Source organism: Nelusetta ayraudi, unplaced genomic scaffold (genome assembly GCF_046127955.1).
Source record: "Nelusetta ayraudi isolate G7.1 ecotype Tasmania unplaced genomic scaffold, CSIRO-AGI_Nayr_v1 ptg000227l, whole genome shotgun sequence".
Lineage (NCBI taxonomy): Eukaryota > Metazoa > Chordata > Actinopteri > Tetraodontiformes > Monacanthidae > Nelusetta > Nelusetta ayraudi.
The window spans coordinates 54,910-79,053 of record NW_027466276.1 but is presented as its reverse complement, the minus strand read 5'-3'; the positions used below and the strand labels follow the sequence as shown (position 1 = coordinate 79,053).

Genomic DNA, 24,144 nt, shown 5'->3' with positions numbered 1-24,144 from the left:
TGTCTGGTCTGTCTGTCTGTTCTACTGACTGGCTGTCTGTCTGTCTGACTGACTGATCTACTGACTGTCTGTCTGTCCGTCTGTCTGACTGACTGACTGACTGTCTGTCTGACCTGTGGGTGGCGCTGTGGCCTCGGCAGGTTGAAGCCGTTTTTAAAAAAGGACCTATTTGGAACTCTGATTGGACGTGTTTGTGGGCAGGACTTCCTCGGGGCTAACTCAGTTAGGTGGGCGGGTTCACTCGGCATCATGTAACCCTCCCCCCACGGCCAACTGACCACTTCCTGTGGGCGGGGCTTGACTGTCCACCAACGAGAGCGCGATGCAGGATGTAGTTCCGGCTTCACCACAGAAGGAGGGAGGGGTGGCACTTCCTGTTCCTGCCTGGGGTGGGCGGGGCTTGGCCGGGACTTGACCGTCCACCAATAAGAGCGAGACACTCCCCCCCCCCGGGGCAGGAGGCAGGTAGCAGCTCTGTTTCACCACAGAAGGAGGTTCCTGTGGGCCCAGGTGGGCGGGGCCTTGCGGAGGGGGCGGGTCTAGGGGTGGCTGGCCAGCAGCTCGTCCAGGTCGGCCATCCACTCCTGTGCGCTCTGACCCTTGAGCAGAGAGTCCACCAGCTCAGTCTCTCCTGCGAAGCTGCCCGACGCCACGTTGTAGCCGAAGGACACCTGCTGCTGCTGCTGCTGCTGCTGCACCTGCTGCTGCACCTGCTGCTGCACCTGCTGCTGATTGGCAGAGCGGCCCACCTGGTAGCCCTGGTTGCACTGCAGCGCCTGGCGCCCGTTGCTCGGTCCGAAGGTCACCAGGTCGGGCAGCACCACCGGGCTCTGATTGGCCGCCTGCTGCTGCTGCTGCTGCTGCTGCTGCTGGGGGTTGGGCGGCGCCCTCTGCTGGCCCTGCATCATCGGGTTGAGGCCTCCCATTGGCCGGTTGGCGCCGAAGGTTGCGCCACCGCCGCCGCCCTGAGGCATTTTGGGAAGGCGTGACTGCTGCTGCTGCTGCTGCAGGTGGAAGGGGGCGGGGCCAGTGCTGAAGGCGTTGCTGGAGGGCGGCGGCTGATTGGCCATCTGCTGCTGCTGCCAGCCCCCGCCCATGGCGCCCTGCATGCGGGCGGCGGCGGCGAGCTGCTGCTGCTGCTGCTGCTTCTTCAGGTGCTGCTGCTGCTGCAGCAGGGAGTGTCTGTAGGGGGCGCTGATGGGCCCCAGCTGCTGGCGGGGGTGGGATGGGTGGAGCCCCAGGTTGTTGTACAGCACCTGCTGCACCTCCATGCCAGCTCCGCCCCCTCCGCACGACGACAGGCCCATGTCGGCCTGGCCGCTGGGGGGCGGAGCCACACCACTGCCGCCACCGGGGGGCCCCTCGCGAGCCAGGCTCATTCCCAGCATGCCTTGGTTCTGAGGGAACATGCGCTGGGCTCCGGGGGCGGAGCCTCCCATGGAGGACACACTTCCCATTGGCTGAGAGGACGAGGCTGCAGAAGGAGAGAGAGAAGGAAGCAGTGTGAGCTAGCCGGCCAGCTAACGCTGAGCTAACGCTGAGCTAACGGTGCTAGCGGGCAGCCACGGCCCCACCTGTGAACTGGCTGACGGGCGGCGGAGGGAAAGGACTCTGATTGGACGGCTGGTCCTGGTACTGGGGGGGTGGCCGGGTCAGCTGACGCTGCAGCTGCTGGTCCTGCTGCTGCTGCCGCTGCTTCTCCTGCACACACACACACAATGTCAGTTGGAGGTTAGCTTAGCATCTTCATCTGAACTCCCCCTCCCCTTTGAACCTCTAACACTGAGTCTAGATGTAATGCTAAGCTAAGCTGCTTTACCCACAACTAGCACCACCGAGCAAAACACTGAGCTCCCTGCTGCCCCCTGGTGGCCTCCCTGTGACGGTGCTGCTACCTGCTCAGCCATCAGCTGCCTCTGCAGGTACTGCTGCTGCTGCTGCTGCTGCTGCTGCTTCAGTGCTGCCGCCATCTGGCTGTTCAGGTAGGTTGCGCCGCCGCCACCGCCGCCGGCGCCGTGACCTGGGGTCATGGCGTTGACCCCAGGGGTCATGGCGTTGACCCCTGGTGGTGGCGCCAGGCCGTTGCTGCTGTTCCCGGGTGCAGATGCCATGGAGTTGGCAGGGATGGGAGCACCGTGAGGAGGAGGAGCAGGAGGAGCAGCGTAGGAGGTCTGGTCCTGGAGGAGGAGGAGGAGGAGACAGTGATGAGGATGGAAGAGGATGAAGTAGCGGAGCCTGCAGGCCAGGGAGGGCATTACACCTCCTAGTCCAACCGCCAGCACGGACTGGTTCATTATCAAAGCGTCTCCTGGGGGTGGCGCTACTGAGCGCTGGCATTAATTCCATGGTCAATCCCAGGGATTATTAATGATCATATTGTATATTTATCATGGACATCATCATCATCATCATCATCAACAGAGGGACGGCAGCCCAGCTGGGACAAAACAGAGAGAGAGCAGCGGGAACACAGAGTGCTGACTGGAGGGAACACACACACACACACACACACACACACACACACACACACACACACACACACTATGAAAGGCTGCTTTGTGATGACACCCCCCCTCCCCCCACCTCCTCTCTTTGAGCCCTTGGCAACCAGCTGCCCCACACACACACACACACACACACACACACACACACACACACACACACACACACACACACACACACACTTATGCTGCACCTGCAGGAGTGAAACCAGTTCAACAGGCTGCAGGCCAGTGTGACATCATCACCCCACTCCCCACCCCACTCTCTCAAAGATAACACACTAGGATTACTCTGGGCTTGTGGCGCCCCCTGCAGGTCAGTGCTGTTCTATCTGAGTGATCTTGACTGGACTGAAGACCCAGAGAGAGAGAGAGAGAGAGAGAGACTCCTGCTGGTGACTTGTGGAATAGACAGTGTTTGACTGGGTAGCTGATTGGAGAAAGAAGGAGGAGGAAGAGGAATAGGAGGAGGGGTAGTGGGGGGGGGGGGAGGAGAAAGAAGAGCAGCAGCCTGGTATCAGAGCAGCTTCTTCATCTGAAGGTCAACTGTGGCTCTGCTGTTCCCAGCTGTGAGGAGGACCAGTGGACCAGTGTGTGTGTGTGTGTGTGTGTGTGTGTGTGTGTGTGTGTGTGTGTGTACGACTGTCAGTGTCGGAGGTGTGGTCTGACGCGGCCAACCCTAACCCTAACCCTCAGCCGGCCAACCAGGGCTCACCTGTGAGTGTGGGAGGTGCTGCTGCCTGAACACGATGCTGCTGCTGCTGTTCTTCTGGTTGACCTGCTGTTGGCGCAGCAGGTTGAGCAGCGCCGCCTTCTTCTGGGGGACCTGGGTGCCGGGGGCCCTGGTTGGGGGGCCCGGCCCCGCCCCCAGCCCTCCTGGCCCCGCCCCCACCCCTCCCGGCCCCGCCTCAAAGTGCGACAGAGGCTTGGTGTTGCTGTAGCTCAACATGGCGGCCGAGGCCTGGGCCGGGTGGGGGTGGGCCAGCATGACGTGGTGGGGCGCGGGGGGCGGGGCCAGGTAGGGCCCCACCCCACCCACGCCCCCGGACTTAGGCGAGGCCTTGCTGGACATCAGCAGCTGCTTCTGGCCACCGGCGGTGAAGTCCTGGGGGTAGAGGGAGGGGCTGCTGGGCTTGTCCAGGCCGAAGGCGCCCCCTAGTGGGCTCTGGGAGGAGGCCGCCATGGGGGGCCAGGCTGCAGAGTGGGGGTGGGGGTGAGGGTGGGGCCCCTGGCTGTGGAACTTGGCGCCCCCTGCTGCCTGCTGCTGCTGCTGCTGCTGCTTGTGCTGCAGCTGGCTGTGCAGATGCTGCTGCTGCGCCCGCTGCTGCTGCGCTGCCAGCTGCTGCAGCTGCTGCGCCGGCGACAGGTCCTTGGGGGGCAGCAGGTGAAGCTGTCTGGGCGGGGCAGGGGGGCCAGCGGCGGGAGCAGCAGCAGCAGCCGGCGAGGACGCCGAGGAGGCGGCGGCGGGCGAGCTGGTGGGGAGGGGGGTGTGAGGGGCGGGGCCCGTGGGCGTGGCCCTGACGTGGGGGGAGGAGCCTGCGGCCCGGGAGTCCTGCTGCTCGAAGGCCGCCACCGAGGCCGGCGAGAACTCGGACTTGACGGAGACCAGGTCTGGGGGCAGCAGGGCGGTCCCCCCCGCCCCTCCCCCTCCTGCCGCAGCTCCGCCCACCACGGCGGGGGCCGCCAGCTGCTCCAGCGGGTCCTTGCGGTCCTCGAAGCCATCGTTGAGGATGTCCTGGATGTCCTCGTAGGGCACCGAGCAGTTGAGCTCCTCCATCAGCTCCGTCCACTCCTGCTCGTTCAGGTTGAGGTCGGGGAAGAGGCTGCTGGCCCCGCCCCCCGACGGCGGCATGATGGGCAGGATGTCGTCGGGCTCCTGCTTCATCTCCTTGCGGTGGAAGTCCAGCAGGTCCCGCCCCCCTCCGTCATTGGCGGCGGCGGCCTCGTGGGTGCCGTTGACGCCCAGCGCCTCCACCAGGCCCAGCTTGGAGTCCAGTGGGGAGCCGTTGGCGGCGCCGTTCTCCAGACACGCCTTCTTGCTGGGCGGGAAGCAGGAGTCGCCGTAGCCGTTGCTCTGCTCGCGGCCCAGCGGGGAGCTGGCGCTCTCCAGCTTCCTCTTCACCGTCTCCTGCAGCTGGAGGAGGAGACACAGCCAGGGGTTAGCAAGCACACCATGGCCCTGAGGAGCAGCGTCAGCCTCAGCTCCAGCTAGCCTCAACTAGCCCCATCCAACCTTACACTAAACTCAACTAGCTCTAACTAGCCTTAAACTAGTCCTAACTAACCTAAACTAGCCATAACTAACGATAAACTAACCTAAACTAGTTCCAACCAACCTTCAACTAGCCCTAACTAACCTTAAACTAACATAAACTAGCTGTAACTAGCCTTAAACTAGTCTCAACCAAGCTTAAACTAGTCTCAGCTAACCCTAACCAACCTTGAACTAGTCTCAACTAGCTCTAACTATCCTTAAACTAGCCTCAACCAGCCTAAACCAACCACAAATTAGCCTCAACCAAGTTTAAACTAGTCTAAACAATCCCGAACCAAGCTAAACCAGCTTCAACCAACCTCAGGGTATCACTGGAGTCAGGAATCAACTGAATCAAGAATCAATTGAATGGAGAACCGGAATTGAATGGTGGAGAGCCAAAGATTCACAACTGAAGGCATTTGGTTCAGACTGCATCAAAAACTTTAAACAGCCAATCACGTTCCCTGATCAATAATCAGAAGAGATGAGTCGTCCGTGTTCAGGTCATGTGACCTCGGGGTTATTTTGGGGGGGGGGGGGGCAGCTGTCACATCGTGAGAGAGGGTTTCTATTCCTGAAGGTGCTGAGGCAGCTGAGTGGCTGCAGGGGGCGCCGCAGCACACACACACACACACACACACACACACACACACACACACACACACACACACACACACACACACACACACACACACACACACACACACACACACACAGCTTTCCATGTGGCTGCTGAACAAAGAGGCTCCTCAGATCCTCAGCCTGCAGTCAGCTGATCACCACTGTCCAGCTGCAGCCCCTCAGCCAGTCAGCTGACTGCCTCACACAGCTGCTCTGCTCCACTAGGGGGCGCTGCAGGGACACCTGCTCAGCCAGCGTCAGCTGATCACTGCTGGCCCACCTGACCATCACACTGGAGACACCACCTGCTGCTCCTCCTCATCCTGCTCCTGCTCCTCTGCTCCAACCAGCCTCAATTGGCTGCAACCTTTCAAACTGCTACTTCCTTCAGTGACATCACAACCAACAGCAGCCAATCACAACACAGGAGCAGAGGTGAGCAAACTCCTCCTCTCCCAGGTGGGAGTGGAGGTGCAGCTGCTCACACAAACACTTGTACATGTGTGTGTGTGGTTCTATTCAGAGTGACTCAACACACACACACACACTAGAAGCTGCTACCTGCAGATTCAAACAGGTTCATCCACCTGCTGTGAGAGACTTTGGACACACACACACACACACACACACACACACACACACACACACACACACACACACACACACACACACACACAGGTATTAACTCTTCAGGACCTACAAAGGTCTTGGCAGCTTCTACTGAATCACAATGAGAGAGGTCAAAGGTCATGTGATGGACAAAGGAATACAAGGCCGATGGAGGATGGGGGGCACGGCGGGTCACATGACCAAACATGTGTCCAACCAGAGCATCAGCAGCTTCAGTGTGAACAGCTTCACAGAGTAGAGGAGGATCTCAATTCATCTCCACGCTGACTGGTTTCTCCTGCTAGCTGCTTCTCTTCCAGGCTGGCTGACTGACTGACTGACTGACTGACTGGCTGACTGACTAGGTCAAGTGTGAGCAATCTACGGCCTGGGGGCCAAATACGGCCTGCCCAACTTAAAGAAATGATATTAACAGTAAGCAAGTAATAACAATGTCCTCCATGTTTGCAGAGTCATTTCAATAGAGAGCTAAACACCCTGGTGGTTCTGGGTGGTTCTGGGAGGTTCTAAGAGCCAAACACCCTGGTGGTTCTGGGTGGTTCTAAGAGCTCAACACCCTGGTGGGGCTTCAAAGACACTGATTTGGCTGCAACTTTGCTTTGCTTCATTTTCAGTTGACATTACAGCAACATGTGTTTACACATCCCATGATAGACTGTGTCCCCCAAACACTCCATCCATCTGCTGCTGCTGCTGCTGCTCCAGCCTCTCGGGGAAATTCTACAACCCACCAGCGAAAAAGTTTGCCCACCCACCTCTGCCCTGGACTGGACCAGTTGGATGGAGGAGTGAGTAGTTGGATGGAGGAGTAAACAGACAGACAGATCTCACTCACCGCTATCAGGGTGCTGTTCCGGCTCTGCTCCGCCGCTGTGCCTCCTCCCTCCCCGGGCTCCGAACCTCCTGCTGCTCCTCCTCCTGCCCTCTGGCCGCCCTGCTCCCCGCCGCCCGCCGCCGCCGCCGGTGCCGGCTGCGGCTGCCGGTGCTTGTTGGAGCGCTTGGCCTTGGCCTGCAGGCAGCGCTGGTGCAGGGCGAACGTCTGCTGCCGCTCCAGCTCCAGGCGCTCCAGCGTCGCGCTCTCGTAGCGGCTCTCGCAGCTGTTGTGATGCTGCCGGAAGAGCTCGATCCTCCGCCGGAGCCTCTCCATCACCGCGCTGTGTCGCGGTGTAACAAAATCCGCCATCATCAATCAAGACTTGCAGGGGAGAAAATCCCGCCTCGGCTTTCTGTCGCTGCCGTTCGCTTCGTCCATAAAATTCGGGCTGAATGCGGCTCTGTCCAACCCCCCCCTCTTTATTATTTTTTTTTTTTACAAAGACCCCGGTGCTGCTGCTGCTGCTGCTGCTGCTGCCGCCGCCGCCGCCGCTGCTGCTGCTGCCGCCGCCGCTGCTGCTGCTGCTGCTGCGGGCTCCATGGAGGCGACCTTTGTCTTGCTAATGGCCTTCAGCCGCAGCGGCACTCACTGGCGGAGAGGAAAATTAAGGGTTTGTTTTCTTAGATATGGGGGTGCATAAACCAAACCCACCCTCCTGAATTTCGACTCGATTTAAAACACAGACAAGGTGTTGCGGGCGAAGCGGAGCCGCTCGATTTTTTCATTATATTTTTTAGCTCCATTTAAAGCCACATTCCGCCCGGAACACAATCACACAACACAACAAACCCTGGATTCATTGGGGCGGATGATTGTTTTTTTTTTTTTTTTTTTTTTAAAAGGGCGACAAATCGTCTCGGGTTGAGGGAAGCTTCTCGTTTGGAATTCCATTCAATGGAGTTGGACGCCCCCCCTCCTCCTTGATCCAAATCAAACTAAAGTCGCCCTGTGCTACAAGTTAGTTAGCGCATTCCTCCACTCCAAATCAAAGAAAATCTCTTCTCAAAACGACCGAGATATCGTTAAAACTGGGCTGTTTTAGAGGGGGGGACACTCTGCTATCATCCACCGAGACTTAAATTCGGCTGCCCCCCGGCAAAACCCCGCAGTTACACCGCATTGGAACCATCACAGCATCCCGCAAAGTGATCGAAAACTTTATTTTGCCCAGAGAGTTTGGTAGTTAGCTCGCTTGCTTAGCGAGACGGCAGAGCTAACAGGCTAGCCGCGGCTAACAAGTTGGGCTTATTCTAAACTTGGCAGCTGTGGGTTCGCCGCGGGCACAAAATGGCTTAAAATCGAACCGTCGTCAAGCAAACACGGAGACGACAAAGGGCTCCGGACGGTTGCATTTTAAAGAGAGCGCAGTCAAAATGTAGAGATGTACTCACTGTGGAAAGTGTGGCTGTTGTCCTCACAGCATCTGTCTGGCAAAACAGCTGATCCTCCGTCTCCCCTGTATCTGTGAGCCGCTAGCCGTTAGCCACCACCGCTGTGTTTTGGCTGGGGGCGGGCTAGCCTAGCACTAGCCTAGCGCTAGCTCAGCTAGCTGCTTGCTAACCTAGCTCGGCGGCTAGCCCCGAACGTTTAAATAGAGCATTACGCCTCAATTTTTCTATCTTCCGACGCGGCGGGCCGGATAATCCACCCCCCCCAGTGACCGAAGCCCGTGTGGCGGCTGCGGAGGATGTGAAGGGGCCGAGACTTTGGCGGCTCCTCAGCGGGAACGGAGCCACTCGGTGCGGGAGGGAAGCTGCTTCTATTGTTTTCCAGCCGACAGGTAGCTCCGCGCCGCCATCTTGGAAACTTTCTCTTTTTGCCCCCCCCCCGTCATCAGATCAGCGAGGAACGTCCCTTGTTCCCACCTCTCTCTCTTGACAGGCAACCACACGCAGCCAATGACGAGCGAGGATTCGGCAAGCCACCGCTTACGGACGAATCACAGCAACAGAAAGCAAGACAACACAAATGTACGGAAGCACATTGCTGCCATACTAGAACAAAATAAACAGGGAAGCAGTACTCAGGAATAACTATCACGTTATGACGTGAAACTATCACGTTATTTGGTGACGCTTTCACGTTTTATCGTGAAAATTTCAAGCGATTTAGTGAAACTTTCACGTTATTTCGTGAAACTATCACGTTACAACGTGATACTGAGCCCTGTTTATTTATTTTTTTTCAAGTATGGCAGTATTGTGTTTCCGTACTGATGAGTCAACAAGCGACGGCAAATATGAAGAAATGTATTAACATAATTAATTAAATAAATAAAACCAACGGCTTCGCGTCGCTCGAAGGGAACTTCTTGTAGACTCGTGCGATTGGCTGCCGATTTAAAAGACGTGCAGTCATGTGGAAAACATGGTCCCGTCCACTTCCGGGTTCTCCAGACCAGGCAGGCCGCGCTTTGTTTTCCACTGATTTCATTTGATTTTAATTCCCCCTCAGCGTTAACAATTGGCAGCACCGAGTCACGCGAGGACCTTAAACTTGAACCCGGTGTCGGCAGCACAGTTGACGGAACCGGGCTTAAAATGGGATATTTTCAAAATGTACGACCGTTACAAAAAAAAAATGTAAGGTCAATCAATAGAATGGAGTTCAAATTTCAGATCGTGAATCGGATAATATTCTCCAAATCAGTGACATGAACGAACACGTTTATTCTGCAGAACTCTGTACAACCTGTACGCTCAATCCCTGAAATACTGAACTCGGTTCATTTTTGAAAAAGTTCCAAGATCTTTTTTCTCCATTATGAATCTCCAATCTACGGAGGCCCTGAGTGGCCATTCGAGAAAAAAAAAATAAATAAATAAAACAATTGCTAATTCGACTATGAAATCGCCACATTACCTGTGGTGGTGTGGCCTGCGTGATACGCAGGTAGTATCACCCACCAGAAAAGGTGCAGGACCGTACAACATCTAATAAACGCGCAAAGATACGCATCAGTGTTTCCTCACTTTGCCCGTTTAAAAATGTGATTAAATTCGTTCTGATCTGTTTGACAGCATCAGGAGAATTGATCTGAAACTTTGCCGTCGTTATTTTTTCAAGAGCTGTAGCAAAACACACGCACAGTCCAGTCCATTGTCCATTTGGCCTTTTATTATTTATCAAAACAAAATGCACAGCTGCTCCACACACCGAGTAGCCCCTCCCCTTCCCCCTAAACTGGCAGTCACAGTATTTCACTTGCAGGTTGGGAGCTTTGCCACTGCGGCGGCGGCGGCGCCGCTGCACCGGGGACACACAGTCAGTCAACCAATCACAGAGTCGTTACAACCAGCAGATTACAGTGTCGATTCTACAGCTTCATTCAGCAACAGACAGAGCAAGACGACAACACAACAGGAGACAGGGGGGTGGGGGGGCTCAAGGAGAGGGGGTGGTGGTAAAGCAAGCACTTCAGAGCAACAACGTGGACAGAACAAAGAACCAATCAGAATCAGAGCTGGTGTAGCTGGTTCCCTGTTTGTATAATTGGAAGATGGGAAGAAAAAAAAAATATTATTTTTTTTTAAAGGGGTCACCTGACAGGAAATGGTGACGCCCACTACACTTGGCTCAACCCCCTCGCCCCCGTCCTGTCATCCCATCAGAATCCACCATCCAATCGCTGCAGTGCCTCCTGGCAGGCAGTGGGGGGAGCTAACAGCCACACATGGAGACAAAAGGGGCCGACGGGGAAGAAGTCAGGAGGCGGGACCGGTCCGGTCCTGGTCCTGGTCCGGTTTGAACCAGTCTGAACAACACAAGACCATCAAGTCTGTCTGAACGCAGTTGGGCCTGATGGTGGCGCTACATCCTGCTGCTAGCAGTCCCACCAACTAGCTGGCTAGCTCACTAACTCCAGCACAATGCTAATAGCTTCTCCTAGTGTTAGCTGCGTTAGTCAAACAGCTATTTGGTTTTTGCTTGTTAGCTTGTTGCGTTAACACCGGGGTTTTTTCCCCCTTCCTTTCTTCTTTCTTGTCGTAAGCTAATAATAATAATAATAATAAAAAAAAAGTTCAACAGCTTTTTGTTTTTGTTTTTTTTTTTTTGGGAGGGGGGGGGGGGGCACAAGAGGCTAAACCGTGGCTGCGGTTCTGGCAGCTAACAACTAAATGTGTTAGACAACCCCCCCCACGTCTCCCCCAACGCCCGGTTAGCAAGTTGCCAAAGATGAAATTAGCCGTGTGTTTGTTAGCGGGGTGTGGAGTGGGCGGAGCCCCCCGGTGGTTTTTAGAGGCGCTGCTGTGGAATGATGGAGGAAGTTTTAAGTTAATCTCATTAAAAAACAAAAAACAACAACAAAAAACAACAACAAAAATTCTGTTAATCACACTAACTAAGTCCACTCTGTCATCATCATCATCATCATCATCATCATCATCAGGCGTCCATGGAGGAGGTCTCGATTGGCTTCCTGCCGACTTGAACTGCTAACGGGTTCCATCCAGGCGTCTCCGTGGAGCAGAGGGGGGAGGGGTAGAGAGGAGGAGGAGGGAGGTGAGTGGGTGAGTGGACGGGCGAGCGAGTGAGGGCGGGACTTCCTTCCCCCCCTCCTCCCTCTCCACCCATCAGTCTTTTCTGGACTTCCTGTTCCTGGGAGATCTCCGCAGAACGTCGTCCTCCAGTTTCTGCAGGGGGACACAGAGGGGCTTCAGTGAGGGCTGAGACCCTCTGGTGGCCGAGGGCGGTACTGCAACTGTGACGAGCTCACCTCGTCAGCCTCCTCTGCTGCTGCGTCCTGCTCTTCCTTCTCCTCTGCAGCGTTCTCGTCTTCATCGCCTTCACCTTCTGGAGGAGGAGGAAGAGGAGGAGGAGAAGAAGAAGAAGGAGGAGGAGAAGATAATCTGGTCAGGAGTTGACAGCAGGAGCAGGAAAATAAAAACCCAAAGTGACCGACGACCCACCTGGACTGTTCTCCTCTTCCTCCTCCTCCTTCGCGGCCTCCTTCTCCTCCTCCTCCTCCTCCTTCACGTCAGGCTGAGCTTCATCCGTCTTCTTGTATTCTGCTGCCGCTGTCGCTGGACTCTTCTTCTGCACACAAAACACACACAATTGTTCAGCTACACACACACGCACTTTAATGCCTCACACACACACACACACACACACGAGAAGTCTTGCAGAACTTCAGTGTGTGCGTGTGTGTGTGCGCGCTAGTTTACCAGTGTGTGGTTTGGAAACAACAACACTGACACAACAACTACAACGACAACAACAACGACACTCTAAGCTACACAACAACACACGGCAACAGCAGCGGCCACCCCCGGCCCGAGGGGGGCGCTAGACTAGTGGGGGGGTGGGGACCTACAGCTGGATGAAGCTCTTCCTGTAAGGAGGTGAGACTGAGCTCAGCTGATCCTGAAGAAGACCTCTGTGGAGGCACACACACACACACACACACACACACACACACACACACACACACACGCACACACAGAGGCACACACACACACACACACTCCAGGTGAACCCTGCAGGAACTCCAGGGCCTTGCAGGCGACCAGCAGCCACCTTCCTGGATGATGAAGATGATGAAGGTGGTAGTGGTCTCACCTTGCCGGTGCAGCAGAAGACCAGGACCAGGACCAGGGGCAGGGCCACCGTCAGGACGTAGACCACCCACAGCCAGGGCCGCTCCTCCGCCGCCGTCAGCATCTGGGCGGCCAATCCGGGCTGCCGACACAGCAGAACAAGCGGTCAGGACGGCAGCGGCCACCAGGGGGCAGCAGAGGCAGCGAGACCTCAGTGTGCAGCGTTAGGCCTGATGATCTTCATATTGGTAAAAGCTGAATGTACTCTAATCAATGAATACATTAATTAATATTCATATATTTCTGTGCAGCTTTTATGATGAACCAGGCCAGTGGACCATCAACCACAGCACTGCGCCAGTGACCACAGGTTGGACCATCAACTACTTCCTGCCGTGTGACAAATTAAAGATCTTTGAATGTGGACTTGAATGTGGACTTGAATGTGGACTTGAATGTGGACTATGTGGCGTCCTGCTGCCACCTGTAGGGGGCATGGCAGCAGCCCAGGCAGCTCCTCCTACCTCAGCGGCGCCCTCCGCTGCCTTCTTCAGGCCCCAGCCGTCGGTGGCCCAGCGGTCGGCGGCGTTGCGGTCGTCGGTGATGAAGAAGTTGTCGAAGAAGATGTCGGAGGTCATGGACCAGAGCTCCAGGCCCAGGGCGCTGAAGGCGCTCATCCTGAAGGGCTGCAGGTCCTCGAAGAAGGCCGGGTTGGAGATCTTCCTGGGCTTCCACACACCCTGCGCACACACAGCAGCAGCAGCGCCACCTTCAGGCTCACTGGGGTCTCACACGCTAGCGTCCGAGTCAAGACCCAGACCCAGACCGAGGGCCTACCTGGTAGTTGGGGTTGTCGATCATGGAGGGCTTCCACTTGCCCTTGTAGCTGGGGTTGTCCACCAGGGGTCTCTTCCAGGTGCCGCAGCCTGGAGCCGCCTCGCAGGCCGGGTTCTGGACCTGGGGGGCCTCCCACTCCCCGTCCATGTCCTCGTCCCTGAGTGGAGATGGGGGTGGTGTCAGCGGGGGGGGCTCACAGTCGACCAACGGGAGGGCTGGAAGCGGGTGACTCACCAGTCGTCGGGCTTGACGGCTTCGGGGTCTCCGATGTACTCGGGCTCGTCGTCCAACCAGCCGTCAGGCTTCACCGCATCCTGGTCAGCAACCTGGGCTGGAGCATCCTCGTCCCTGGAGGGACGGGGGACTGGTTAGAGACCTGGTCACTGACCACCCAGTCACTGCTAGCCAGTCCTGTCATTAACCAGACCAGCTGGCACTGGTTAGTCACATGGTCACTGACCACTACCCAGCTGCTAGTAGTTAGTGACCTGGTCACATGGTACTAGGAACTAGTCCCTCCTGGTCCCTGACCCTGCACTGACCAGTCCTCGGGCTTGGTGGCGCTGGGGTCCTGGATCTTGGGCCTCTCGTCCCAGTCCTCGGGCTTGCTGTCGTCGGGGTCCTCGATCTCAGCGGGGGGGTTGACGGGGGGGGTCACGTCCGTCAGCAGGCTGCCGCTGTTGACCACCGTCTGGTCCACCAGCACCTCAAACGAGTTGTCCGGGTTCAGCACTGGGGGGCGCCACATAGGACACAGTCAGAGAGATGGTGTGGAGGACGGTGTGTGTGTGTGTGTGTGCGTGTGTGTGTGTGTGCATGCTACCCAGGGTGTAGAGGTGGGTCTTCTTGTCGGTGAAGTAGGTCCTCAGGTCGGCCTCGGGCTTCTTGGCGTGCTTCTCCTCGTACTGACCCGTCTTGGGGTTCTTGTGTCTGAAGATCAGGTGCAGCTTGTAGTCCTCGCCACACTTGTCCGGGCCGAACATGATGGTGTAGGCGGTGCGGTCCTGGAACTGGTCCTGGAGGAGGGGAGGGGAGAGGAGGGTGGAGTCAGTCACCACCAGGGAGCAGGGAGTAAGGAGGAGGAGGAGGGGGGGGGCAGGGGGGTGCTGGCGGTCTCTCACCAGGTCCAGGTCGGAGGTCTGGGTCAGCAGCTTGACGTAGGCTCCTCCACAGTCGATGCCGGCCTGGAAGTTGACCTCGTACCTGAGCAGGAAGTGAGTGAGTGAGTGGGGGAGGGGTAGAGGGTGTGTGTGTGTGTGTGTGTGTGAGAGTCAGCGCCACTCACTGGACCACCAGCGGCTTGGTGTCGAAGGTGAAGGGTCGCAGCAGCTGGGCGGAGATGGCGTGATGCTTGGCCCTGGACTTGAGGACCAGGCCCTGGTCTCCAGGGAGCTTCGACTCCCTCATCTCCTCCACCGCCCACTTACCTGCAGCAACGTGGGGAGAAATGAGCGTCGTTACAGCAACAAAGTAGCGCAAAGAGAAGGAAAAATTCTATTGGTTTGAAGAGAAAGAAAGAAATGAAATAAAATATTTACAGGGTAACAAAGGACAAAAATTAAATCATCTTTCAGTCTTGCAGTCCAGTTTGTCTGATTTGGTCACGCCCACCTGTCAGAGCCACGCCCACCTACCGTCGTACTTGGCGATCTCCTCGTCTGTGTCGTCCTTCTTGGCGCTGGACACCACCCAGCTGAAACACAGCCAGCAGAGCAGCCGGTCAGGTGACACACATCAAACACACCCAGACAGACAGACAGGAAGTGGGCGTGGCCTCTGCATACCCGTCCAGCGTCCCGCGGTCGAAGGACTCGGCAATGTAGTGTTCTCCCATTGGCTCCGGAGCTTTGTAGGTCACCTGAAGGTCACAGCAGGGGTCGGGAGGGGGGGTCAGCACACATCCAGACAGGTCTTTACCACAAGCCCTGCCCCCTTCTAAGCTCCTCCCACTCACCTTGGGTGCGGGAGGAGCAGCCTTGGCTGCCTCCTCCTCGGGGGCGTCTCCTCCCTCCTCCTCCTCGTCCACCAGTCCAAGGTCCAGCTCGTCCTCCACGTCCAGCCCGTCGTCCTGGTCCAGCACCTGGTCCAGCTGGTCCTCGGCGAGAGTGGGCGGAGCCAGGCCCAGGACAAGAAGGCCCGCCGCCACCAGAAGTAAAAAGCCTAACCTCCGATCCATAGTCTGAGGAGAGAGAGTCGACACGTTGGTCAGATGACCGTGAAAGATTTCTGCTTTATGATAAATAAAGAAAGAAAAAAAAAGTCTGAAAAGAGTTCGAGAGTTTAATACAAATCTTATAAAAATGCCAAGTTAAAAAGATTAAAAACAGTCAAGGACAGATGAGGCTGTTTGTTACACAGTAATACAGAATAGAAGCAGCCGCAACCAATGGAATGCAAAGCATGTACTGTAGTTCATAGTGATGCTATCAACAGTAATATGAATAATAATAATAATAATAATATTAACACTATCAACAGCAAAATCATAGTAATAATTACAGTGCAGTATTGCAGTGTGTTATAAACGTAATGAATGATATAATTAGTTACATGAGGGGGGCAGAGTTAGTGAGGGAGGGAGGCAGTGCCCCCTGGTGGTGATGAGGGGGGAGGCAGAACTCACATTGGATCATTACAATTAATTATTATTTATTATTATTATTATTATTATAGATTCTTTATAAAGGCCATTTAGTACAATAATAATAATAATGATATTCCTTTTGTGCCCACTAGATGGAGCCACAGGATGTCTCAGAAACAGCTGGTGAGCCTCCTATCACATCAACACTACAGACACAACCTGGGCTGTGTCTCTGGAGGCTCCGCCTCCATCAGCTCAGCACCACAACCACAGCGCTAGCAACAGATGTAGCCACATCAAACAAACAAAACTAAGATAACCCCCCCCCAAGCCCCCTCCCACCACCACCACACACACAATTACCAAGCAGGTCATGTGATCAGAACCGCCCTGCAGCAGGAGTTCCCAGCACGTGCTACTGCATCATGTGACCACCAAGTCTGGCTGTCAGTTAACAGGGGTGCTAAACTAAGACCCCCCCTTCTGGTCACTAGGGCATCCGGCCATCATCGCCATGGTGACCAGGCCACGCCCACAACATGCACAAATCTCAGCTAATGAGATTAAAGCTCGAGGGAGGGAGGCAGGGATGCATTCACTGAATTTATTTCTTTCTATCCATCCATCCATCCATATCAGGGAGCAGGACATCCTGAGCGCCCTCTAGTGGCTCCACTCACAGAGGAGGAGAGGGGGTGGGGGAGTAGCAGTGGGGGCTGCTTGAAGACTTTGTCTGCTTCTTCAGATGGATTCATGATTGGCTGGCTGATAACAAACACTCACAACTCCTTCTAATCTGATTACACTGCTGCAGGATTAGCATTGTGAGCTAACAGCCCCCCACCCCCCCGCAAGGTCCATTAAAGCAGCCGCCGACGCTGTTAGCGTAGCACGGAGGACGTGTGAACCACCTGACTTGATGTCACACCAACGCAGTTGCAGAATGATGTATGGCAGAGTTTCTGGTGGGTCGTAACCCACTGTTTTGATTGGGTCACGGCTTCGTGGGCAGTTTTGTTTCTAAAGGGATTTTATATATATATATATATATATATATGTACACACACACACACACAGTGTTGGGCATCCGTTTTTTTTTTTTGCAGCGTCGAGGCCTCTGCAGGACCGACTGGCCGGCACTCATGGCAGATCTTATCATGTGACCACGAGGCTGCCGCCATCCTCAGTTTCATCAAATGTCTGCGGACGGAAAACAGAGACGGCCGAGGAGACGCAGTGGCGGGAAGAAGGAAGGCGGAGCCTAACGGAAGTGATGCAACACCAGCGCCATAATGGCCACAAAGTCACACATTTATTTTTTGTTGCTACTCATTAATGGGAAGAGTGGGGAGACTCAGACCAGCAGTGACGGACAACACACACACGCCCCCATGTGGACACACAACGAACTGCAACCGAACTTTGCATTTCTTTATTCTTATTAGGATAAACAGAAATAACCCATTGGGGTTCGAGGTAGACGCCTGAGTTCAAAGCGGATCAAACTGGTTCCTGTTGTGTCTCAGTGGTTTCTGATTCACAAACACTTTTAAAGCTCCACTGATTCTCTCACTCTCTCACACACACACACACACACACACACACACTTAATTATATAGCGCACTGAAGCCGGGGAGGGTGGGGGAGGGGTGTGAGTTGTTGAAACCAAACAATCTCTGCTGGGTGACTCACAACTTTCTGTTTTATTTTGTAGGACAGATTTATTTATTTATTTATTTATACATTCATTCACATGTTTATTTATTTTTGCCTTGGGCATGCTAAGGATATCTGGAAGCCAGGCAGGCTGAACCTTCGCCATCCTACAGACAGATTAGAGTTTAACCAGGAGATTCCTCTTCCTCCTCCTCCTCCTCCAGCAGGAAGTGGCTGACTATCATGCTGCTGCATCCTTGCTTCTTCTTCTTCTTTTTTTTTGGCTTTAATTTCAATGCGAGACCTAACCTGAAAAACATACTGATGTACAAACAATACAAGTCACTGCTTCGCCACAGAATTAATGTGTATGTCGACACAATGGCCTGAATCCTGACAGATAGCAGCAGGTCGGACTGGTCGCACTGGTTCTCAACACCAGTCAGCCAATAATCAGTCAGTCGAGTCAGTCTTCTCAACTACTGAACTGATGATGTACGACAAGCAAGCAACGATCAAGCGTGTTTCCGACACGCAACAGTTTCTAATACAAACACCTGCGGGGCCCGCAGGTGGTGGTCCAACCGGTGCAAACTCTGCCGATCATCGCTCAATTCAATAAGTCATAACTGATGATGATAATCAGGTGTTGTGGACGACACTGGCACCGAACTAAGGCCAATTCATCGGAATTACGATCTGCTGCAAAAGGACACAAACCGCTGCAGGCAAAACAGACGCGCACACTCCCCGGCGACACCCATTCACTTGTTGGTACCGGAACCACATCCTTCCCTCTTTCCTTCCATCCGTTCAGTGTTATTCAACCCGCAGCTCTGCAGCGTCTCGGCGAAGCGAAACTATTGGTGACGAGCTGGAAGCAGGAAGCTAGTTTAGCTCTTAGCCATATGAGAGCGGAAGGACGGAAGCCGAGAGGGCCGCGCATTATCGGTCACTACGCGGCTCGAGTGCGGCTCTGTTGACGCGACACAGCCGGGTTAGTAACCCGGCTGGTAAACGGCTCCATATCTGACACACGCTGAACGCTTCTGAGGGCCGGCGAGGGAAGCTAGCTGGCTAGCATGCTAACTAGCTCCCTGACTGGCTGGATCCACCTGTGCTTAATTAGCCAGTTAGCCACCTAGCCACTGCTAACAGGCACGCCGCGGCCACGGAGCTTCACATTTTAGCAGCTCGGGCATGACAAATGTTGAACAAACATGGAGCGGCGTTGCAGAGGAAGCAACATTAACTGGAAACGCCGAACTGCCGTGTTGCTCACCGGCTAAAAACAATATAAATATAATTTTTCCGGATTCATTACTCACCTCCAGCTCGCTGATGTGACCGCCTGGGAACCACTGAGGAGGGTCACGTGGGTTATTCGCGGCTGGACCGCCCCTCCTCGTCCCCAATTGGTTGACGGGAGACGATGCTTGACGTTTCCTGTCAACCGTCAGCGGCCGATTGGCGGAAGGCAGCGGCTCGGCCCGCCGTCGGCCCGGAGCAGAGCCCGCCCCGCCGGAGCTCAACTCGTGGACAGCCGTGATTGGCTGGGCGACGGGGGAAAGTCCGCTCTCATTGGACGACGTGGAGAAGCTTCGAGAAAGACGTGCGAGCCAAGCTTGCCAGACCAGTGCCAGCAGCAGGCTTTGAAACGTACGACAGCAATACCAATGTAATAATAATAATAATAATAATAATGATAATAATAATAATAATAATAATAAATACAATAGTTTTTGCTTCGCCACACATTTTGCTCGTAATATAACACAACACTTGTATTTCTATATACAATTTTACATTGGATAGAATGAATGTAAAGGTCATGTGAAACCTACACAGCCCGGTGTGTGACTGTGTATGAACAGCTGAGCGGCTCAGTCCTGCAGCTCCCCCACCTCCTGCTGGGGTTCCAACACGGGGCTCACAGCAGGGGTCACATGACCGGACCCCCCCAAACCAGCGGGTCACACAGAAAAACAACGCTGCACACTGGAAAGGCATTTTTCTCGTAGCCAAGACAGTTTGCAGTTTTTCATTGTCCAAACGTGTTTCTACGTAACATCAGGCGTCACCATCGACTCACAAACTAACTTCATAGAAGATCTATGTTGCCCTAAATCCCACGCACACAGCGTCGATCCATTCACCACCTTTAACCGTTTAATCCATGATCAAAATACCATAGCTGCACAGTTTAATGGACTATTTATACAAAATGTACAGATTCTTTTCAATATGACTGTGGATCTGCTGCCAGTTATTCCAACGGTCACCTGGCATATGAGGGTGGTTTACCTCATTTAACCACCAGGGGTCTCCCACCGGCTCTTCCCACTGCCCCCTAGTGTCTGTTATTAACAGGTGTGACTGAGGAGACCCAGTGTTTTTTTTCCAACAGACAAGCGTTTGACCTCTGAACTTCTGTCTGTATTCTTTTGTTTGTTTGTTTGGATGGTGGTATACACCCACACACACACACACACACACACACACACACACACACACACACATATATATATATGTATATATATATATATATATATATATATATATATATATATATATATATGTTCTTGTCTCTCTTCATTTCTTTGTATTTCCTTTTCAGCCCAATCGGTCAAAGCACATGAGCGCCCTCTGGAGTCCAGATCTGCTCCAGTTTTTCCAAGCCCCTGTAGCTCCTGACTGCCTCTCCAGGGATCAGTTGATTTTCTCTCTTTGACGGTGCAAAGCTCTGCCAGATGAACCTCTGGTTGCGATAACAATAATAATAATAACAATAATAATAATAATAATAATAATAATAATGATAGACGTTGAGTGAAAAGTTGAGTCCTTTCAAACTTCTGATGAGCCACTGTGAATCATTAACCCTGCTGGTTTCTGCACAAGCTGCACAGTCTCACAAACACACACACACAAACACACACACACACACACACACACACACACACACACACACACACAGAGTGAGACAGGCGGGACTTATGATCTGAGCCAGTCAACACTCAGCTCTTGTGTCATGTGACAGGGAGGAGCAGGAGAGGGAGAGCCAGGGCCAGTCAGTCTGTGGTGGTAATGATTAGTTTCCTATCTCATGACCTCACACTCCTCTTTCTGGAATGAGTCTGCGCGTTATGGAGCCCCACCCGCCTGAGCCGCCTGCAGCCAATCACAGCCCTGCCTGGACATTTCCTGTTTCCCCTGCTTGGACACAAACTTGTTTGGCTTCCTGAGAAAGTGGACGTCCTTCAGTCGCTCTCGGAGGTGAAATGGCGCAGGCGGCAGCTCAGCTGGACCCGGAAATCTTAACGTGCTGCCTCTGTCTGGAACTTCTGAAGAATCCTGTGACCATTCCCTGTGGACACAGCTACTGCAGGAAGTGTCTCCAGAACCACTGGGATGAGCAGACGAAGGAGAGGAGAGTCAACGACTGCCCTCAGTGTAGGAGGGCCTTCACAGCGAGGCCTGACCTGGAGAAGAACACCCTGTTAGCAGCTCTAGTGGAGAGCCTGGAGAAGACCGAAGTCCAAGCTGCTCCTGCTGCTCACTGCTATGCTGGAGCTGGAGATGTGGCCTGTGATGTCTGCACTGGGAGGAAGCTGAAGGCCCTCAAGTCCTGTCTGGACTGTCGGGCCTCCTACTGTGACTCTCACCTCCAGCCTCATCGTCAGTCTTCAACATTTAAGAAGCACAAGCTGGTGGAACCCAGCCAGCAGCGCCAGGAGAACATCTGCCCTCGTCATGATGAGGCGATGAAGCTGTTCTGCCGCACTGATCAGAAGATCATCTGTGGTTTCTGCTCTGTGGAGGAACACAAAGGTCACGACACAGTGGCAGCAGCAGCAGAGAGGACTGAGAGGCAGAGAGAACTGGAGGAGACCAGGCAGAAGATCCAGCAGAAGATCCAGCACACAGAGGAAGACCTGAAGGTGCTTCAGAAGGAGGTGGAGTCCATCAACGGCTCTGCTGATAAAGCAGTGAAGGACAGCAAGAAGATCCTCACCCAGATGATCCGTCTGCTGGAGAAAAGACACTCTGAGGTGCAGCAGCAGGTCAGATCCACACAGGGGGCAGCAGTGAGCCGAGTCAAAGAGCTCCAGAAGAAGCTGGAGCAGGAGATGACGGAGCTGAAGAGGAGAGACGCTGAGCTGGAGAAGATCTCACGCACACTGGACCACAGCCAGTTTCTCCACAGCTTCTCCTCACTGCCAGCACTCAGTCCGTCTCCAGACTCCTCCAGCCTGGAGATCCGTCCACAGAGACACTTTGAGGACGTGGCAGCAGCTGTGGCCAAGCTGAGAGATGAAATCCAGAAAGTTCTGATGGAGAATCAGACAAACATCTCAGGGACAGTGAGCAACGTTGATGCTCTACTGCCAGAACCAGAACCCAGGAGCAGAGAGGACTTCCTCAGATATTACCGCAAACTCACTCTGGATCCAAACACAGTCAACAAATGTCTGCTGTTGTCTGAGGAGGACAGAAAAGTGACCAACATGGGAGAAGATCAGTACCATGACGACCATCCAGACAGATTCACTGACTGGTGGCAGGTCCTGAGCAGAGAAGGTCTGACTGGACGCTGCTACTGGGAGGTGGAGTGGGGAGGGTGGTGGTGGGGAGGGGTCGGTCTAGCAGTGGCCTACAAGACCATCGTCAGAGCGGGAACCACGGAGGAAAGTGAATTTGGATCCAACGGCAAATCCTGGCGTTTGTATTGTTCCTTGGACGGATACGACTTCCATCACGACAACGTCACAACCTACCTTTCAGGTCCAGAGTCCTCCAGACTGGGAGTGTACCTGGACCACCGAGCAGGTCTCCTGTCCTTCTACAGCGTCTCCGGAACCATGGAGCTCCTCCACAGGGTCCAGACCTCCTTCACCCAGCCGCTACACGTTGGACTTGGTGTTAATACAGGTTCCTCTGCCGAGCTGATGAAGCTGTGACTCTGAGTTCTGAATCTTCAACTTTGTCTCTTCTTCTTCTGTCTTCACGCTTTGCTGCTGATCCTGCAGTTGATCCATACGCACAGATTAATAATCTGATTGGTCCAAACTACTACTTCATTATTGTGGAAAGTCAGATGGTCTTCCCTGCCACCGGGTGTCGCCTAATTGCAGAAGAACAGGTCCACCTGAGGAACCTGACCTCACCTGACTGGAGATGAAGAATCGAATGAATTGATGTAAATATTCCGAGAGAGTTTTCTCCTTTGACTGTCGCCACAAACTCTTGTGTATTTACAGTGAGTAAATAAGTGCAGCTTTATACATCGTTACTCAAATCTGTCTGGAGTTTCCATAGAAATGTATTTTTAATGGTGTCCTTGAAAATGTACATGTAAATGTATTTGAATACTTTATGAAAGAACACGATTAACTGCTTGTCAGCACAAACGGCTAATTGGCCAATCAAATTATTAAGCACAGACAAATACAAATCATATATATATATATATATATATATATATATATATATATATATATATATACATATACAAATAATTGTATGCCTAAATGTCTGCCACATTGATCATTTTTATCATAAACATTAAAAACTTATATAAATAATGTGATGTGATGCAGTGTTTATGTGTTAAGTTTCTTTTTTACTATTATTATTATTATTATTATTATTATTATTATTATTATCATCATTATTATTAGTAGTAGTAGTAATAGTAGTAGCAGTAGTAGCAGTAGTAGTAGTCGTAGTAGCAGTAGCAGTAGCAGTAGTAGTATTACTTACTCATTTCAGGACTCAACAAGTGTTGTTTTAATATTTCTATCTATCTATCTGTCTGTCTGTCTGTCTGTATATCTATCTGTCTATCTATCTATCTATCTGTCTATCTAAGTCCTGCGGAGTATCAAGTTGAAACTTGTCATGTTACCACTTCAGATGTTGAAAAGTCGAATCATTTGTTCCAAGAAAACGTCCTTGCTGGTGGAAGTTTTGTATCTCGGCCAAAAGTCTCTTTTAATTTTGCCAACGCACAACACGGGCGAGAACCCTGAAGAAACATCTCCGCATTGAAACGTGTGCAAACAGCGCCACACTGTGGTCTGGTAGAGTCAGTGACGGTGGATTCAACACTAACTGTGATTGGACAAAGCTGCTGAGCGAGTCACCACAAAGACTTTTTATTGGTTGAAGGAAACAATCGCACAAAAAAAAACCAACAACAAACACAACAGGAGGTCCTGATCTACGGAGACCCAGAAGGTCCAAACTGCTGCCGCCTGACATCCTTTGACTCTCATATCATCAGTTAAGTCAGGCTTCTGCCTGTAGTACCACGGTTTTCCCACTAGGGAGCAGCATACACACGCACACACACAGTAGCACATAATAATCCAACATTGAGGTTTGTGGACTGTTCAGAGGGCAGACCAGGTCATCTGGCCAGCACACCTGGACTCTGGACCTGGAGAAGGAGGAGCAGGAGGAGCTGGAGAAGCACAAGGATGAGGAGGAGCAAGGAGGAAGAGGAGGATGAAGAAGATGAAGGTGGAGGTGGAGGAGGTAGAAGTGGAGGAGGTGGAGATGGTGAGGGAGGAACTAAAGAAGGAGTTGTCGGAGGAGGAGGAGTTGTCAGAGGAGGCGGAGGTGGAGGTGGAGGAGGAAGA

At 53.4% G+C, this 24,144-nt stretch overlaps 3 protein-coding genes across 7 annotated transcripts; 1 reads left to right on the top strand and 2 right to left on the bottom strand.

The window, feature by feature from the left end:
• Positions 1-29: 29 nt before the first annotated feature.
• Positions 30-8,697, bottom strand: LOC142881994 (uncharacterized). 2 transcript variants are annotated; one of them, XM_076016426.1, is made up of 6 exons: positions 8,275-8,697; positions 6,845-7,471; positions 3,217-4,635; positions 1,896-2,177; positions 1,575-1,701; positions 30-1,474 (listed from the first exon to the last, which is right to left on the bottom strand). In XM_076016426.1, the coding sequence occupies exons 2-6, from the start codon at positions 7,193-7,195 to the stop codon at positions 540-542; spliced, it is 3,114 nt and encodes a 1,037-aa protein (XP_075872541.1). In that variant the 5' UTR covers positions 7,196-7,471; positions 8,275-8,697; the 3' UTR covers positions 30-539. The 2 variants fall into 2 exon arrangements, with proteins under 2 accessions (XP_075872541.1, XP_075872542.1); XM_076016427.1 differs by having other exon boundaries at positions 6,845-7,163.
• Positions 8,698-11,311: 2,614 nt separating this feature from the next.
• On the bottom strand, positions 11,312-18,980 carry canx (calnexin). 4 transcript variants are annotated; one of them, XM_076016416.1, is made up of 16 exons: positions 18,829-18,980; positions 15,215-15,439; positions 15,045-15,118; positions 14,895-14,953; positions 14,546-14,687; positions 14,382-14,463; positions 14,084-14,276; positions 13,803-13,992; positions 13,495-13,608; positions 13,261-13,417; positions 12,948-13,163; positions 12,446-12,565; positions 12,201-12,263; positions 11,794-11,920; positions 11,601-11,677; positions 11,312-11,517 (listed from the first exon to the last, which is right to left on the bottom strand). In XM_076016416.1, the coding sequence occupies exons 2-16, from the start codon at positions 15,434-15,436 to the stop codon at positions 11,458-11,460; spliced, it is 1,896 nt and encodes a 631-aa protein (XP_075872531.1). In that variant the 5' UTR covers positions 15,437-15,439; positions 18,829-18,980; the 3' UTR covers positions 11,312-11,457. The 4 variants fall into 4 exon arrangements, with proteins under 4 accessions (XP_075872531.1, XP_075872532.1, XP_075872529.1 ...); XM_076016417.1 differs by lacking the exon at positions 12,201-12,263 and having other exon boundaries at positions 18,829-18,979; XM_076016414.1 differs by lacking the exon at positions 12,201-12,263 and having other exon boundaries at positions 15,045-15,439.
• Positions 18,981-20,537: 1,557 nt separating this feature from the next.
• On the top strand, positions 20,538-23,001 carry LOC142881997 (tripartite motif-containing protein 16-like). The gene has a single exon (XM_076016430.1). The coding sequence runs from the start codon at positions 20,782-20,784 to the stop codon at positions 22,459-22,461; it is 1,680 nt and encodes a 559-aa protein (XP_075872545.1). The 5' UTR covers positions 20,538-20,781; the 3' UTR covers positions 22,462-23,001.
• The last annotated feature ends 1,143 nt before the right edge of the window (positions 23,002-24,144 follow it).